The sequence below is a fragment of the Heterodontus francisci genome, chromosome 3 (genome assembly GCF_036365525.1).
Source record: "Heterodontus francisci isolate sHetFra1 chromosome 3, sHetFra1.hap1, whole genome shotgun sequence".
Taxonomy (NCBI): Eukaryota; Metazoa; Chordata; class Chondrichthyes; order Heterodontiformes; family Heterodontidae; genus Heterodontus; species Heterodontus francisci.
In genome coordinates this window covers 112734082-112749196 of record NC_090373.1, presented here as the reverse complement: position 1 = coordinate 112749196, position 15115 = coordinate 112734082, and the positions used below count along the sequence as shown (strand labels likewise).

At 41.5% G+C, this 15115-nt stretch overlaps 1 protein-coding gene across 1 annotated transcript in view; it reads left to right on the top strand.

The window, feature by feature from the left end:
- The window catches only part of rfx6 (regulatory factor X, 6), a 101277-nt gene that overhangs the window by 5499 nt on the left and 80663 nt on the right, over positions 1-15115 (top strand). Inside the window, exon 7 of the mRNA XM_068018374.1 lies at positions 12045-12152. Coding sequence (XP_067874475.1) covers positions 12045-12152 — 108 coding nt within the window. The remainder of the gene's footprint in view (positions 1-12044; positions 12153-15115) is intronic.

Below are 15115 nucleotides of genomic sequence, written 5' to 3'. Positions count from 1 at the left end.
GGAATTGTGCTTTATAGGCACATATGGTGTTCTATTAGCATGTTATAGTCCCATAACCATGGATGCATAAACAAACTTCAGAGCAAATAGGGAGTCCATATCTGTCTATATATTTCATGTCCAGTTATATTGTTATATATAAGATGTTTGTATTGTATATAGGAGGCAGCTTTATCATTTTCAATCATGGAAAGAAGGTCCAACACTATCAGGATGAGTTAATTATGCAGGGAGGGACTGTGAGTAATAATGTGTGTTTAATGTCACATATGCATTAGTATAATGTATTCTCGATATCCAGAAAAAATACAACAATGTAGAAGGATAGACTTTTCAGAAATGCAGGAGAATAAAGTTATTGACTGATATATTCTGTTATACAGATCTATTATAAATGCCACAAAACAAAGCAAACAAATAAAAATAGAAATGAAATTGAAATAGGAAAGTCAAAGATAAAGGTCAATGTGTTGGGCATTTCCAAGGGAGGACCCATCCATGGTTAACAAAACAAGTTAAAGATAGTATCAAATTTAAAGAAAAAGCATATAGTTGCACAAAGATGGGTGGCAGATCAGAAGATTGGGCAGAATATAAAAAGCAGCAAAGAATGACTAAAAGATTAATAAGGCGGGAAAAATTAGAGTACGAGAGAAAGCTAGCCAGGAATACAAAAATAAGAGTTTATGTAGATGGTTAAAAAAGAAGAATTAACAAAGTGAGCATTGATCCTATAGAAAGTAAGTCTGGGAAAGAATAATGGAAAATAAGGAGATGGCAGATAAATTGAACAGCTATTTTGCATTGGTCTTTACCTTAGAGGATACTAGTAACATCCCAGAAATAGCAGTAAATCAGGAAATGGAAGGGAGGGAGGAACTCAAGAAAATTACAATCACCAGGGAAGTAGTACTGAACAAATTGTTGGAGCTGCAGGCTGACAAGTCCTCGGGTCCTGATGGACTTCATCCTAGGGTCTTAAAAGAAGTGGCTAGTGAGACAGTTGATGCATTGGTTTTAGTTTTCCAAAATTCCCTGGATATGGGGAAGATTCCACTAGATTGGAAAATAGTGACTGTAACTCCTTTATTCAAAGGCAAGAAAGACAGAAAGAAGGAAATTACAAGCCAGTTAGCTTAACATCTGTCTTAGGGAAAATTTTAGAAGCTATTATTAAAGATGTTATAGCAAGGCACTTAGAAAAATTCAAGGGAAATCATGTTTAACCAATTTATTGGAGTTTTTTGAGGGAGTTACATGTGCTGTAGATGAAGGGGAATCGGTGGATGTACTGTATTTAGATTTCCAGAAGGCATTTGATAAGGTGCCACATCAAAGGTTATTGCAAGAAATAAAAGCTAATGGTGTAGGGGATAACATGTTGGCATGGATAGAAAATTGGCTAGCTAACAGGAAACAGGGAGTAGGCACAAATGGGTCATTTTCCGGTTGGCAAGATGGCAGGGATCTGTGTGGGCCCTCAACACATTACAATTTATATAAATGACTTGGATGAAGGGACTGAAGGTATGGTTGCTAAATTTGCTGATGACATAAAGATAGGTAGGAAAGTAAGTTGTGAAGAGGGCATAAGGAGACTACAAAGGGATATAGATAGGTTAAGTGAGTGGGCAAAGATCTGGCAAATGGAGTATAATGTGGGAAAATGTGAAATTGTCCATTTTGGCAGGAAGAATAAAAAAGAAGCATATTATCTAAATAGGTATTCAGGTACAGCAAGTAATTAGTAAAGCTAATAGAATGTTATCATTTATTGTGAGGAGAATTGAATACAAAAGTAGGGAGGTTATGCTTCAGTTATACAGGGCTGAGACCACATCTGGAGTACTGCTTACAGTATTGGTTTCCTTATTTAAGGAAGGATGTAAATGATTTGGAAGCAATTCAAAGAAGGTTTATGAGACTAATACCCGGAATGGACAGGTTGTCTTATGAGGACAGGTTGGATAGGCTAGGCTGTATCCGTTGGAGTTTAGAAGAGTAAGAGGTGACTTGATTGAAACATATAAGATCCTGAGGGGTCTTGACAGGATGGATGTGGAAAGGATGTTTCCCCTTGTGTAGAATCTAGAACTAGGGGTCATTGTTTAAAAATAAGGGGTCGCCCATTGAAGACAGAGATGAGGAAAAAAAATTTCTCTCAGAGGGTCGTGAGTCTTTGGAACTCTCTTCCTCAAAAGGCAGTGGAAGCAGAGTCTTTGAATATTCTTAAGGCAGCGGTAGATATTTTGTTGATAAGCAAGGGTGAATGGTTATTGGGGTAGGTGGGAATGTGGAGTTGAGGTTACAATCAGATCACCATGGTCTTATTGAATAGTGGAGCAGGCTCGAGGGGCCGAGTGGCCTACTCCTGCTCCTAATTCATATGTTCGTATGTATGTTCATATGTTCCAATACCTTAGTACTTCTGGGATTCACCAATCATACGATTGCTAATAAGTGATGATTTTTATATAATTAGAAAAGTGATTTTTAACCAGTTTTATAAAACACAATTGGCTGAGAGGTGTGTTTTATAAAAACTTGTTCCATAAAGCATTCTGCTCAACCAATCATATTGCACATGAACAAGTATTGTGCCTAAATTAATGGGGACAAAGGCGTATTTTTAACAATGCTGACATCATAGCGTGAAGACCCACCTAAACAGACAAAATTCCAAAGAAGATGATGTATATAACAGTGAGTATTAAATAATCAGTAACAACTGTACAAGGCAGCAACAGCACTTTCCTTTGTCTCTTTGTCTGTGTTTTCTCTTCACAAACTTTTTTGGGCTTTGCCTCATTTACTCAAATTTCCTCCCCTCCCTAATGGTGGTAGAAATCCCAACTCTGCCTTCCCATAGTCCAGCCCCTCACAATTGTTACATTAGGATAGTAGTCTGTAAATTTTTTCAGATCAATTTAACAATTCACATTTTCTGTCTCTTTTTTACTGGCACTGAATAGCATATAATTCAACCTTAGGCAATTTTACATAAACTAGCAAATCTTCCTTGGCAATGTTCATATTAAATCAGGGATTGTGCTGGTTTGTACATGCAGCTACAGCATATGTTATAATAAAATAATGGTCATGAAATTCTGACACCATTGAAACAGAAATAGAATGGAACTTCCAACTGCCTTCTGGTGGTAGTGCTGACTCTGTCACTAATTGTGTGGTCAGCTAATTAAATAGGCAGACCAATGAAAGCTGTGTAAAAGGAGCCTGCAATGCCTTAGGAGAATGTGCTAGGAGAAGGGAGCAGAGAATAGTGCAGAGACAGAAGTTAGGAGGTAGAGGGAAGGAAGGGTGTGAAGGCTGGAAGCCCTAGGGGCAGAAAGGAAGTGAGGGCATTGGGGACCAGAGAGAAGGATTTTGAGAGCTCACCAGTGAGCTCAAAAAATGGCAGCCCTGCAGGGCGCATGCCAAAGAGTCGCCGCAATCCCCCTCGCAGCGGCTCATTTAAATAGGCCTGCCCAGTCTCGTGGAGGGGGCGGGCTGTCTGTCTCCGGCAATGGGTTCAGCTGCCTGTGCACAGGGACTGGCGCCACTTTTAAAGGGCAGCCAGCCCTGCTGGCACATTTAAATTTTTAAAGAAGTAACCCCCAAAATTAAATAAATAAATTTCTCACGCCCCTTTCCCAAGCCTTCAATAACAATTGCATTAACTATTTGCCCTCCCCACCGCCGCCCCCCAAACACTTATCTTTTACATTTGACCTTCCCCCCCTCCCAAACTGCACAAAGTTTAAGGTTCAACCCTTCCCAATGCCCCCCCCCCCACACTGACAAACTTACCTCCTCCCCACTCCTCACCAGTGTGGCGGAGATTTGAAGCTGCAGGACTGCCGACCGCTGCACCGATGATCACAGCAGTACCCTCAAGATCACAGGTAAGTCTATTTAAATGTATTCATTTTATTGATTTCAATATGTTGTTTGTGGTCCCGTCACCCAGCAGCGGGGTGGCTGCCATGGAGTGGCGCCACTGCCGGGAGGATCGGGCTGGGCCCTCCAACGTTGAGGTCCGAGACAGGCCTCATCCAGAGCCATTTTCAGGCTCCCACCGCCATGGAACCCGACGCCTGGAGGAGAACAAAATCCATCCCAATGTCTTTAAAAAAATTTCCAATGAAAAGCAGTGATATTAAATCTGCTGCTTAAAGGGGAAATTAAACACTGGGCGTAGGAGGTGATCTAGACAAAAAGGATGGCAGCTATATCAAAGAAATAAGCAGCAAACTTCTGGAAACTGGACTTGTATATCCTCTTAATGGCGGTACAGAGCAGGAGGGATGGGTTGGCTGGAAGTCGGGTCCAGAGGTCTGCTAAGTCCCTCGTGCATGCTTTGTGGAGGGAGATAGCTGTGACACTTCGTTATGTCTCATTGGCTCCCCTCCAGGATTCCTTTTGCAGTGCAAGATGTTTAACAACTTCACCAGAGAGAACAAGATAAGGCACCTGTTCCCCTCTGACCCTTTTTTGAGTTTCTTTATACAAGTAGCACCCTTTCACTCAATTTCTTCATGATACCTGAAGAGTCAAAGTTGAAAGTGGGATCTGATACAGGTTGCTAAGGATGCAGAGAAGTCATCTCCTGGATCCTGAGCCTATGGAGTTGGATCTCTAGGATACTGCTCCAAAAAGGATGCTGGATGACATCACATTCACATGGAAGCACTGAGGAGCATCCACTGAGGTCCAGAAACATATATTCCTATAACAAGGTCCACTGTTAAGATTTTTCAGAAATTTATGAGACTTTTCGGCATTAATTTTTAACCCAATACAGGTAGGACAACTGAGAGTTGTGAATCAAGCAAGATTTATTAAGTAATTATGCAATACTTAACAAAGCACAGTAGTTAATCAACAATCAGCAGCTCTTGTTTTATGTGATGTTGGAGCACAGGTCATGCCTTCATTACCTTACATACGAACATACGAAACAGGAGCAGAAGTAGGCCATTCGGCCCTTCGAGCCTGCTCCACCATTCAATAAGATCATGGCTGATCTGTTGTGTCTCGAATTCCACACTCCTATCTACCCCCAATAACCTTTGATTCCCTTGCCTAACAAGAATAAATCTACCTCCACCTTAAAATTATTCAATGACCCCGCCTCCACCACCTGCTGAGGCAGAGAGTTCCAAAGTCGCTCAACCCTCTGAGAGAAAACATTTCTCCTCATCTCTGTCCTAAAAGGACAACCCCTAATTTTAAAACAGTGCCCCTAGTTCTGGACTCACCCACAAGAGGAAACAGCCTCTCCACATCCACCTTTTCAAGACCGTTCAGGACCTTATAAACTTCAATCAAGTCTCCCCTCACGCTTCTAAATTCCAGTGGAAACAAGCCCAGTCTGTCCAACCCTTCCTCGTAAGACAACCCGCTCATTCCAGGTATCAATCTAGTAAACCTCCTCTGAACTGCCTCCAACGCACTTACATCCTTCCTGAAATTAAGGAGACCTAAACTGCACACAGTATTCGAGATGTGGTCTCACCAATGCCCTGTATAACTGAGGCATAACAGCCTTACTTTTATTTTCAATTCCTCTCGTAATAAAGGATAGCATTCCATTAACCTTCTTTATTGCCTGCTGTACCTGCACACTAACCTTTTGTGACTTATGCACTAGAGCACCTAGATCCCTCTGCACTTCGGAATTCTGCAGTCGTTCCTCGTTTATGTAATACTCTGCTTTTTTATTCTTCCGGCCAAAGTGAACAACTTCACATTTTCCAACGTAATACTCATCTGCCAGATTTGTCGCCCACTCACTCAACATATCTGTATCGGTCTGCAACCTCTTTATGTCCTCTTCACAACATACTTTCTGACCTATCTTTGTGTCATCTGCAAATTTAGCAAGCATGCCATTGCTCCCCTCATCGAAGTCATTGGTATAAATTGTAAAAGGATGAGGCCCCTGCAGGACTCCACTCATCACATCCTGCCACTCAAAGAGTCATAGAGTTATACAGCACAGAAACAGGCCCTTTGACCCATTGTGTCCGTGCCGGCCGTCAAGCACCTAACTATTCTAATCCCATTTTCCAGCAATTGGCCCATAGCCTTGTATGCTATGGCATTTCAAGTGCTCATCTAAATACTTCTTAAATGTTGTGAGGGTTCCTGCCTCTACTGCCCCTTCAGGCAGTGTTTTCCAGATTCCAACCACCCTCAAATCCCCTCTAAACCTCCTGCCCCTTACCCTAAATCTTTGCCTCCTGGTTATTGACACCTTCGCTAAGGGAAAAAGTTTCTTCCTATCTACCCTATCTATGCCCCTCATAATTTTGTTTACCTCAATCAGGTCCCCCCTCAGCCTTCTCTGCTCTAAGGAAAACAACGCTAACCTATCCAGTCTCTCTTCATAGCTGAAATGCTCCTGTCCAGGCCACATCTTGGTGAATCTCCTCTGCACCCTCTCCAGTGCAATCACATCCTTCCTATAGTGTGGTGACCAAAACTGTACAGTACTCCAGCTGTAGGCTAACACGCGTTTTATACAGCTCCATCATAACCTCCCTGCTCTTATATTCTATGCTTTGGCTAATAAAGGCAAGTATCCCATATGCCTTACTAACCACCTTATCTACCTGTGCTGCTGCCTTCAGTGATCTATGGACCAGTACAACAAGGCCTCTCTTACCTTCTGTAGTTCGTAGGCTCCTACCATCCTTTGTATATTCCCTTGCCTTGTTAGTCCTCCCGAAATGCATTACCTCACACTTCTCAGGATTAAATTCCATTTGCCACTGCTCTGCCCATCTTATCAACCCATCTATATCGTCCTGTAATCTATGGCTTTCCTCCTCATTATTTACAACAACACCAATTTTTGTGTCATCTGCAAACTTACTGATCATACCTCCTATATTCATGTCTAAATCATTAATGTACACTACAAAGAGCAAGGGTCCCAGCACCAATCCCTATGGTGCACCACTGGTCACAGGCTTCCAATTGCAAAAACAACCCTCAACCATCACCCTCTGTCTCCTGCCACTAAGCCAATCTTGGATCCAATTTGCCAAGTTGCTCTGGATCCCATGGGCTCTTACCTTCGTAACCAATCTCCATGCAGGATATTGTCAAAAGCCTTACTGAAGTCCATGTAGACTTCATCAGCTGCTTTACCCTCATCTACACATTTAGTCACCTCCTCGAAAAATTCAGTCAAGTTTGTTAGGCATGATCTCCCCCTGACAAAGCCATGCTGACTATCCTTGATTAATCCCTGCCTCTCCATGGAGATTAATCTTGTCTCTCAGAATTTTTTCCGGTAGTTTCCCTACCACCGATGTTAGACTCACTGGCCTGTAATTACCTAGTTTATCCCTGCTACCCTTCTTGAATAATGGTACCACACTTCCTGTCCTTCGGTCCTCTGGCGCCTCTCCTGTGGCCAGAGAAGATTTGAAAATTTGTGTCAGAGCCCCTGCTATCTCCTCCCTTGCCTCACCTAACAGCCTGGGATACATCTCATCTGGGCCTGGGGATTTATCCACTTTTAAGCCTGCTAAAACCGTTAATACCTCCTCCCTTTCAATGCTAATTTGTTTGAGTATATCACAATCCCTCTCCGTGATCTCTTCACCTACATCGTCCTTCTCCATAGTGAACACAGATGAAAAGTAATCATTTAAAAGTTCGCCAGCGTCCTCCGACTCCACACACAGATTGCAACTTTGGTCCCTAATGGGCCCTACTCTTTCCCTGGTTATCCTCTTGTCCTTAATATACTTATAAAATGCCTTGGGATTTTCCTGTATTTTGTCCGCCAGTGTTTTTTCATGCCCTCTCTTCGCTCTCCTAATTACTTTTTTAAGTACCCCTCTGCACTTTCTATACTCCTGTAGGGACTCCACTGTTTTTAGCACTCTGAATCTGCCATAAGTCTTCTTTTTTTCCCTTATCCAATCCTCTATATCCCTTGTCATCCAGGGTTCCCTGGACTTGTTAGTCCTACCCTTCACCTTTACAGGAACATGTTGGCCCTGAACTCTCACTATTTCCTTTTTGAATGACTCCCGCTGGTCTGATGTAGACTTTCCTACAAGTAGCTTCTCCCAGTCCACTTTGGCCAGATCCTGTTTTATCATATTGAAATCAGCCTTCCCCCAATTCAGTACCTTGAATTCCGATCCATCTTTGTCCTTTTCCATAGCTACCTTAAATCTTAGAGTTATAGTCACTATCCTCGAAATGCTCCCCCAGTGACACTGCTCCCACTTGTCTGGCCTCATTCACCAGGATTAGGTCCAGTACCCGCCCCTTCTCTTGTAGGACTTTCAATGTGCTTGCTCGAAAAGCTCTCCTGTATGCACTTTAAGAATTCCACCCCCTTTGAGACTTTTGTACTAAGACTAACCCAGTTAATATTGGGGAAGTTGAAATCCCCTACTATTATTACCCTATTATTTTTACACCTCTCTGAGATTTGCCTACATATCTGCTCCTCTATCTCTCCCTGACTGTTTGGAGGCCTGTAGTACACTCCCAGCAAAGTGATTGTCCCCTTTTTGGTTTTAAGTTCTACCCATATGGCCTCATTTGAGGAACCTTCTAGATATCATCCCTCCTTACTGCAGTAATTGACTCCTTGATCAATAGTACAATGCCATCTCCTCTTTTACACCCCTCACCACCCCCCCTCCCCCCCCACAATCATGCCTGAAGATTTATATCCTGGTATATTGAGCTGCCAGTCCTGCCCTTCCCTCAACCATGTCTCTGTGATAGCAATAATATAATATTCCCATGTGTTAATCAATGCCGTCAATTCATCTGCCTTACTTGTAAGACTCCTTGCATTAAAATACGTGCAATCCAGCCTTGCATTATTTGCTTGTGCCTTAACAGGTCTATTTTCTCTGCTTTCCAGACTGACTTAATTTCTCCTCTATTTCTCTGTTTACCCTCCCCCTTCAGAATGTCCTGCAGCTGCTCCATGACATCCTTGACCCTAGCAGCAGGGAGGCAACACACCATCCTGGAGTCACGTTTGCGGCCACAGAAATGCCTATCTGTACCCCTTACAATAGAATCCCGTATCACTATAGCTCTCTCACTCTTTTTCCTCCCCTCCTGTGCACTCAGAAAAGGACCCATTTATGCATATTCTTCTCCTCCTCTTTAGTCTTCTTGTTTCATCTTGTTGCATCTCTTCAAACTGTGCTGCTCTGTGCCTCGAGGCAATTTCTTTTGCTATTGTTTCACCCGTTAGTGCAGGCTCTAGCCTCTGGCAATCATCCGACCTTCAGCTATGTTTGCATTTAAAAACATAAAAATTGATTACATCAGAAGTTACAAGAATATGTTCCTTTTAAAACAACTCATAGATGCTTCCTCACTGTTAAACAGCAACGCTTGGTGCTTTAACACCTCTCTCTGTCTGGCGCTGTTTTTGCAGACATGTCAGCAGCTATCTCCTGTCACCTCTGCTGTGGTTTTTCTTTTAGACTAACAGGGTGCATCTTGAGACATGACCTAATTAGTAACTAACAGAGTGCTTAGCCCAGCTTGACATTCTTAACTCTTTCCAGCCTTTGCTTTAAAACAGAATGCAGATAACAAAACCATGAGCACACTATGTTACACCACCTTGGGCTAAGGCACTCATGATACCTCAACACAGTCGACAGGTGTTCCTGGCCCTTGTTCAGTACCAGTCTAGGTTTAAGAACAACCAGAAATAGGAATAATGGTAATAAGAAGCATTTGCTGTAAGAATTAATTTGTCTGATAAAATCAATTTGTGATATGCATTCCAGTATTCTGAAGTAAGTCTGTTCTTTTCCTTGTGTGCTTGAGAGGATATTTAGAAGTTAGTTTGGAACAAGAGATAGAGTTCCTTCTATGTGTCATTACCTGAAAATTCCCAACAGTTCCAGGATTTTCCTCTGAAATTGCCGACAGATGTTGACTATGCCTGCCCATATTTGGGTGGATGCATTCAAGTTGGATATGAATCAAGATATACATCTTTTGACATACTTTCCTTCATTATCACCTTATTTACACTCAGCATTTGGAATGCTTTCACTTTCCAGAGTTGAAAATTGCTAAGGACAGGGATTTAAATTTTACATGGTCTGTAAGATAAGTGCAATTAAATGTTGGATGATAGATTGAACTCTACCAGCATGACAAATTTAAAATATTTTTTAAAAAATGGATACATACTTCATCTGCCCTGGAGGCAACTAGCCAAGGCCCATAGCAGCAACATTCTCCTCCCCTTCCACCACAACCCCCACCCCACCCAAGGCTACTGAGCCCAGCCAGAAATCCCACTGGGAACCCACCCAAATTAGTTAATGCAGGTAAATTCACCAGGGTCAGTATCAGGGACCAGAACCAGGTAAAAAGCCCAAAATTCTCAGTGGATTACTGCTAAGGCGGAAGATTTAGCCCTTGGTATGTGGCTGATTTTTATACACTGTTATGCTTTTTTTTTCTAATAAAGCTTCCAGCATTTCAGTCATCCATATTGTTGTTGCTCCCAGCTTGTTGGTCTTTGCTCCTAGTTTCCTCGGCCCCAAGCTCTGGAATTCCCTCCCATCACCTCTCTGCCTCGCCACCTCATTTTCCTCCTTAAGGCACTCATTAAACCTACCTCGTTGACCAAGCTTTTGGATCATCTAACCTAATATCTCCTTTTGTGGCTCAGTCTAATACTTTGTTTTATAATGCTCCTGTGAAGTGCCTTGAGTTGTTTCATTGCATTTAAAGGCACTATAAAAATATAAGTTTTATTTACCCATATATCTTGCACTATCTGTTTTACTGATGTATTTACCCCATTTCCATGCTCCTTGTGTTCTATCTTCCTGTTCATAATCTATTAATGTATCCAGTGTACCCTTGGGGAGGGAACTAAGATTCTCCCTGGTTGCTCTGTGTTAGTGACATTTTAAGAATACTTTTATGTTTTTGCTATGTTTACAATTTCAGTAAGAACAAATAATTTTTTTAGCACCTTATCACATCTCTCGGGATGCTCCAATTGCTTCACATACAATGAATTATTTTGAAGTACAATCTCATTTGGTGCCAGGTCCCAGAAACTACAATGAGATGAATGGTTACCAAGTTGGTTGAGGGAGGAATGTTAGCCAGGACTCCTTGCTATCTTTAAACAGTGTCTTGGGATCTTTCATGTCCATTGAAGCTGGCACACAGTTTATCCATTAGTTTTAAATCTTCTCTCTGGTTCTCTCTTCATTTCTCACCTTCATGAATTTTCAAGTGATTTATTTGAATATATTGATACATTGCTAAAGAAAATGATACATTGTACAATACATTGGTCTTTTCAGCTTTAGCTTCCTATGGGTAAATGTGGCATATTGTAGAATGCCAGCAACTTTGTTTTCTGGACATATTTGTTAATTATTAAAGGATTCATGGCTAATTAAGTAGATAATATTGCGATCATTATCATAATGTTAAATGGTCATTAGAAACAGGTGTTCCTAGACATAAAAGGGATTTAAAATATTTAAATATACAAATAAGAAAAGTGATGCAGAAATGTTCATAATGAAAATCCATTAACTTTATCCAAATTGTATTAATACTAGCTTTTCATCAACAACATGACTTAATGCAACTCACTTTATCAAAGCTTCAAACCCATTTACTCACATAATCACAATATGCTGTTCATGGTAACCAGGGCAGGGATACATTAAAAGTTGGATAAGCTGATATAATTGGACCTGACCATGATATTTGCATTACACTAAAATAAGAAATTAGTAAACCATTAGATTAATGTGCCAACAATTATGAATTACAACTTGATGCATCAAGTTCAGTTGTTTATCTAAATACTAGGTGAATCAAAACAGACTATCTGTACAAGTAAAACTATTGTTGTAGAATTTTAAAATAATTGCCTTTATTTGTGTAGTTAAATGTTGGTTTTAACTGGTAGCAATAATAAACTCTTCAGAATGTGGTTGTGTATTTAGAAACCTTGGTGCTGTCACATAACTAACTGAACATTTTTACTTTTATAGGGAGGCTTTACACGGAAGTATTCGCTCAGTTCAAAAACAGGAACCTTGCTCCCAGAGTTCCCCAATGCACAGCATCTTCTTCTTCAAGGGCCTATTTCAAAGGAGAAGGTAATATTCTTAAAGGAGATATGAATTTAAATTATTTCAGACACAAATATAGGACAGTAAAGAGCTATTATGAACAACCATGAGACTAAACTATTTATCACTCACTTTAAAAATATGCAAGACTGGGAGAACTGGATTGTATTGTATATTAGAACAGGGTGCTTTTTGCTCCAGGACCTTGGGTGCAAATAAGTGTTCTACTAGTTTTTAAAAATGCGCACATATATGCCTAGAAAATCAATCACACCTTTGCTCATTTTTCAGGCGCCTACTCTGTAAGTGAACTGCCCACCATATTCGGTCAGGCTGTTCCCTTGGTGTCCAGGGCATGCTCCAGAATCATTCAGAAAGCTGATTTTAATATTTAACTGAGGTATTCAAGCAGGCAGTAAAAAGGGTCTGTAACGGACTTGGCATATGATAAACATGACCAGAAACTCATGGTATGAACAGTCAGAAAGGTCCCTGCAGAAGCACTATTTAAAGGGCTCATCCCCTCCATATGGTTTACTTGTGGCTCCTTTCTTCAGTTACTGGTTAACTTAAAGGACTTTTTTTGTTGCTGGTCATTTTCTGTGTTTCACAAGTTAATTCTGATATCTGGGCACAACTTTGTGCTGGTGCTGCTTTTGTCTGCTTTGCAAACAGTTTATTCCAGTCATGGGTGGGCTTGTAGGTCTGCTTTTAGGGCAGGAGGAGGAAGGGCAGCAGTGAGGAAGATAGGGGGGGGGGGGGGAGAATTAATAGTTGGGAGAAGAGGGAGAAGGATTCCTCTGTGCAGGAGACCATACCCATAACAGGTAAGTGGAAAAATCAGCTTTTTTTCACCTTGGTTTACATTGACAATGTATAATCCATCAATTGGGAAGCAGTACTGAAGGTTGGTAGAACCAATTTTTCTCCCACTGTTGGCTGTGCATAAACTGAGAGTCAGAGTCATAGATCTTTTTGCTTAGTGTTTGTCCCTAAAGTAGTTGCACACAACAAATAAGCTGCTAAAATGCAGCTTTTAGAAACTTTTAAAAATTTTCCTCAAAGCGTCGTTCTGGGACATGATCTGCTGTTGTCTTTTATGTGAAGATTTATTTTCTTCAAGCCACTTTTTTTAAGCCACGGAGAAGGTTCTCCAATGTGAATATATTCATTGTTTTTATTGAGTATTCCCATCACTCCACTAATTTATTTGGAAATGAAGACTAGAGTAGAACTTGAGCTTTACTTCATTTAAATAAATTACATTGAGATTCATAATTGAGAACATATTTGGGAACTTAATGCAGTGTACTGTTGTGATGCATGTTGTAGGCTGCTGGCTTGCTTTAGCATGTGCCCGTTTATGTTCTGTAACCGTAGCTCCTACCCTAGAGTGGTCAATATCCAGGTGAAAGTATGAGGATTGATAACAATCAATAAGAATATAACAGCTGCCCCAAGACTGGATGCAATAAATTTTGTGTATTTGAGAGCATAAAGTTCAGCACCCCATGCCTGTTCCTGGAAAAACTATTTTGAATGATTGTAGTATTATTCCAAAGAAGAAATTAATCCCTTTTTCACAAGTTAAGAAGAAAACAGACCAGAAATGGAGATTACACTGGATCAATGCCTAATAAATTCAAATACATTCCTCTATCAGTTATTTTAAAGGACGATGTTAACCCATTTTATTTTGACTTATTTAATTCAGTACAAATACTTTTATTTCCATATTTAAAGTATAATAGCTCCAGGAAAAAAAAATTTTTGGTTTGAAAGACAATAAGCTCCAAAATACTGGAAAATGAACAAGACAAAGTGTCAAATCAAAATGATCTGGAGTATGTTCACTATTCTCTCTACAATATAAATCTCATAAGTTCACTTCTCATTCCCCTTGACTTCTTTGTGAATTTATCACTGATAATGTCATGCTAGGCCCCCACCTGCCAAGAATGAGGCACAGTAATTTTGTTATGAACATTGATTTTAAACTGTTACTGGAGTGAAGAAAGGACTAGTTAAACAGATCAGCCATGGCTGGAAAAGACATTTGCATATAAACAGACAGTTTTTGGAATGGCAAAGCGGCCATTCCCTGACACATTCAACTCACAATGGACTTTTGATCACCAGATGTTGAAGGTGGGGTAGCTTGCATTCCAGGTAGACTGAGAAGATGGCCGAATACACAAACGGACATGGTCAAACCAGCTAGTCACATGGCTAACCTGCTGGGCAACCTGAGTTTTATGAATTTGACAAACAGTTTGGGCAAAAAGTCTGTTTTCTCCTGGAATAAGAAGATCTCTCTCCTCTCTGCTCCCATCTCTATCTCACAAGCCTCTGAATCCACTGAAGACACATGAACCCCAAGAGAGAAAAGTCTCCTACAGTGAACAAGGTTTAAGAAGAATACTGGGCCCCCAACGAAAATCCAGATCTACCGACAACCAAGGACTCTACAGTGAGCTCGAAGAACTGTAACAAAAAACTTGTCAGATATTGGGCTGAATTTTACGCCGACCCAGTGGGTCGGTTGCTGGCACGGGGGTGACGTAAAATTGAGCAGGAGACTCCGGGAGGCCTACCCGCCCCGCTCCTGCCTCCGGTTGATTTTACGGCGGTCGGGTGGTGGTGGGGTGGGGGAACGGCCTGCCCGCCCGCCCAAGGCTAATCAAGGCCCTTAACTGGCCACTTAACGGCCACTTAAGGGCCCGCGCCCACCTCCACAGGTATTTTACCCGTGGCAAGTGGGTGTGCCGGGGACGTGAAAGGCCCAGCGATAGCTGCCGGCCTTTCCGCACCCCGGGGGAGAGCATGGCTGTCGAGTATAGGGTGCCCGATTGAGGGCCGCCACCCCCCCCCCCCACCTCCCAACCAACCTCCGGGACCCAAACGACCACTCCAGCCTCACCACTGAAGGATCGATCTGCCTGGTGAGGCATGCCAACTTACCTTCACTCCTGGATCCATCTGGTCGGCTG